This window comes from Calidris pugnax, unplaced genomic scaffold, assembly GCF_001431845.1.
Source record: "Calidris pugnax isolate Ruff unplaced genomic scaffold, ASM143184v1 scaffold2165, whole genome shotgun sequence".
Lineage (NCBI taxonomy): Eukaryota > Metazoa > Chordata > Aves > Charadriiformes > Scolopacidae > Calidris > Calidris pugnax.
Genome location: NW_015092474.1, coordinates 1 through 2,895, shown reverse-complemented (window position 1 = coordinate 2,895; position 2,895 = coordinate 1). Strand labels below are relative to the sequence as shown.

Sequence of the window (2,895 nt, the reverse complement as noted above, 5' to 3'; positions counted from 1 at the left end):
TTGGAGAGTGTTTGGTTGGCTAAGGTTGGAGAACTTTTGCTGTAGACCAGGTTTAGGAGGTTTGATCAAGACACAAGGTCATGGTTGAGGAGCAGCGTACAGAAGTTTGGGATCATACTTGTAGCAGGTTTTCATGATGCAACTGCATTTGTAATTTAGATAAGGACTGCATATCACAAGCTGGGGTGGCTTGGAAGAGAGTATATGAATTATATTTATCCCAAGAAATGAAAAGTATTTGTGCAATAGTGACTGGTGCCCAGAATTTCTTGAAGAAGTTCTAATTTTTTTCAGAGTCTGTGTCATAATTGTTGGTTCCTCTTTCTGAGTTATCCAAACACCTCCACTCTTTGAACAGTCACAACCAAGGTTGCATTGATGATGAAGAACAGGTTTCCAGTTCCTTGCTCTTCTTGTATCCTGTGCTCTTGAAAAAAACACCCACTTGTTTTGCCCTTGTACTTCTGCTAGGAACATCTGCCCAGCAGCTGGATGCATCCTTCAGTACAAATGCCACCTTGGAGATATTCGAGGTTGACTTCAGGGATCCCTCCCTGGACATGAAGCAGAAAGGAACACTTCCTGCCTCAAACAGGTACTAGAGGCTTTTACTGACATATCCATCGGTGGAACTCTCAAGGGTGTTTCTGGTACAAGAAGGGAGAGGAGGAGATCGTGTTTTTGGGATATGAAGTGATCTTTTGGATCAAGTGACCTCTGTCTTCAAGAATTGAATGTTTTTTGTTGGCAAAAATCATGTTGGATGTAAAAGTATAGCAGCTGGACCATTGGAGAGGTCTGAAAGAACTTACGTGGTGGTCATTCAGGAGAGTCATTCTGCATCACGTGAATATTCTGGGGCTAGTGATTTGTAATAAAGAGACTAGAGGCAGAGTGAAACTTGTCTTCCAGCTTTCTAAGACAAGGTGATTTCTTAGGCTCATCAGTGCGAGTGACATTTACACCCAGTGTAAAACCCAGCCTTGATTTCTAACTAGCAGTTTTTACAGTGGATAAAGGTATTTTTCAGATAATAGCTCTAGAAAAGAATACATGTAGTTCTATAATCTAATTTTATGTATAGTGTAGGTTAGAGGAGTTCACCTACCAAATCCCATATGAAGTCCTAAACATTTTAAGGAGGGGGGGAAGAAGAAAAGACCAACTAGCTCTTCCTTTGTGAGTTCCCTGTAAAAGTCTTTGGAAGGAAACTAATTTACTTTTTGCCAGGTAAAAGCCACAGATACCTTCAAAGGGAAATATTTATTTAAGGTGCAGACCGATGATTGTGTTTGATAGATCAGAACGTGGATGAGGTTTTTAGTAATAGAGAGGTTGTCTTGACTTCCACCAAATACTGTGGCCTACGCCAGCTTTATTTTCTTCTTTTTTCTAGGTTTCATAAGCTGATCTGGGGTAACTTTGGAAACGGGTCCCCGGAGTCCTCCGGGGTGATTGTTGGTGGAGGAGATAACGGTGTGCTGACAATGTACAGCGTGCACCGGATCTTGACTTCGAAAAGTGAGCCCGTAATTGGGCAAACAGAGAAGCACTCAGGTCCTGTTCGAGCTCTTGACTTCAACCCTTTCCAGGTATGCGACGTTAAGAAGTGAAAGTTAACCCTCATATTCCAAAAAATATAGTTTTCCTTCCCGTATAGAGATTTATAAACTGAAGGGTCAGTTTTGAACCTGAAAGAGACGTGGTAGTTGTGACGTAAGAGTGGTTGGGGACTCACATTTGGGTTCTGTTCACAGCTTTGCCACTGAATTCCCTTGTGACCTTATCTTTCTGCTTACCAGTGGCAGCTCTCATCTGACTTCAGAAGCTTTTGTGGTGTTTTTTTACTTACATTTATTTTGAAGAAATCTGTCCTTTTTCCCTGTGAAACCCACCTGAGCTTTTCTTTTTTTTCTACAGAGTAACCTCTTGGCTTCTGGAGCCAACGATTCTGAAATTTTCATCTGGGACTTGAATAACTTCAGTGTGCCTATGACTCCAGGGGCTAAATCACAGGTAAAAGAGTTTTCCTCTGGGTAACACCCTTGCAGTTTTGTATCCCAGTAGGCAAAAAGGTGTGAGTGTGCGGAATCATCCTGGTCTAGTCAGTCTGTGAAGGTGAGGGGAATGATCTTGATGTCCACCAGGAGAAAGATGAATCAGAACTTACTGATCATCTTCCTGTTGCGGAGGTGGAAAGAGTGTTATAAGGGCAGGGAAGGTGGGCTGGCAAGCCCTGGAAGGATGCACTTTGTCGTGGATGGGTAAGCTCTTTGTGGATTTGAATCAAGTAACTGACCAGTTTATCTTGTGATCCAGCTGGGGCATGTGTCGTGGATTACAAAGTCTTATTGGACCTTCTCTGAGGAATGACTTTACTTCAGGCTTCAGCTGAAGCTTTTCGTATCTCAGGAAAGTAATATCCCTAGCAGAGCCAATGAACCATTTAATGCATCTTGGCTATTACTCACAGATAATGTTTCCTGGGTTTGAAGAGCAAGAAGCTTCTGATATTGATAATGTTATTCAGGGCAATCAACTCCTAAAAGTGTAAAAATCATAGTAAACTTGCCTAAAAGCAGGCCAAGTTTTTCCTCCAGTAACCCTGCCATTTGTCTTCTTGCCTATCTCCTGCATTGCAGTAGATACTGTAACGGCGATTAGCCTTGAAAGCTTCATCATTTTCCATCCCATTGCACTCCTGAGATCTTGCACAAGGTCATCTTTCCATTTAAGTTCATCCCAGAAGTCAGGGTAGAAGCCTTGATGTTCTCTCAGCTGCAGTTTGCTCTGTGCTGATTTAGGGCACATTTGGCCAATGCAGAATCCAATACCTGCTCCCAAAATGCAAATGTGCTTTGCATAGCCTAGAATCACAGAATGGTTTGGGTTGGA

General features: G+C 42.3%; 1 protein-coding gene across 1 annotated transcript; it reads left to right on the top strand.

Annotated features, from left to right (window-relative positions):
• Positions 1 to 80: 80 nt before the first annotated feature.
• On the top strand, positions 81 to 2,016 carry LOC106900472 (protein transport protein Sec31B-like; the record flags this gene model as incomplete). The annotated part of the gene is made up of 4 exons (XM_014962551.1): positions 81 to 96; positions 472 to 595; positions 1,397 to 1,592; positions 1,921 to 2,016. Coding segments are annotated over exons 1-4 (432 nt in total), but the record flags the coding sequence as incomplete, so codon positions are not given.
• Between the last annotated feature and the right edge of the window lie 879 nt (positions 2,017 to 2,895).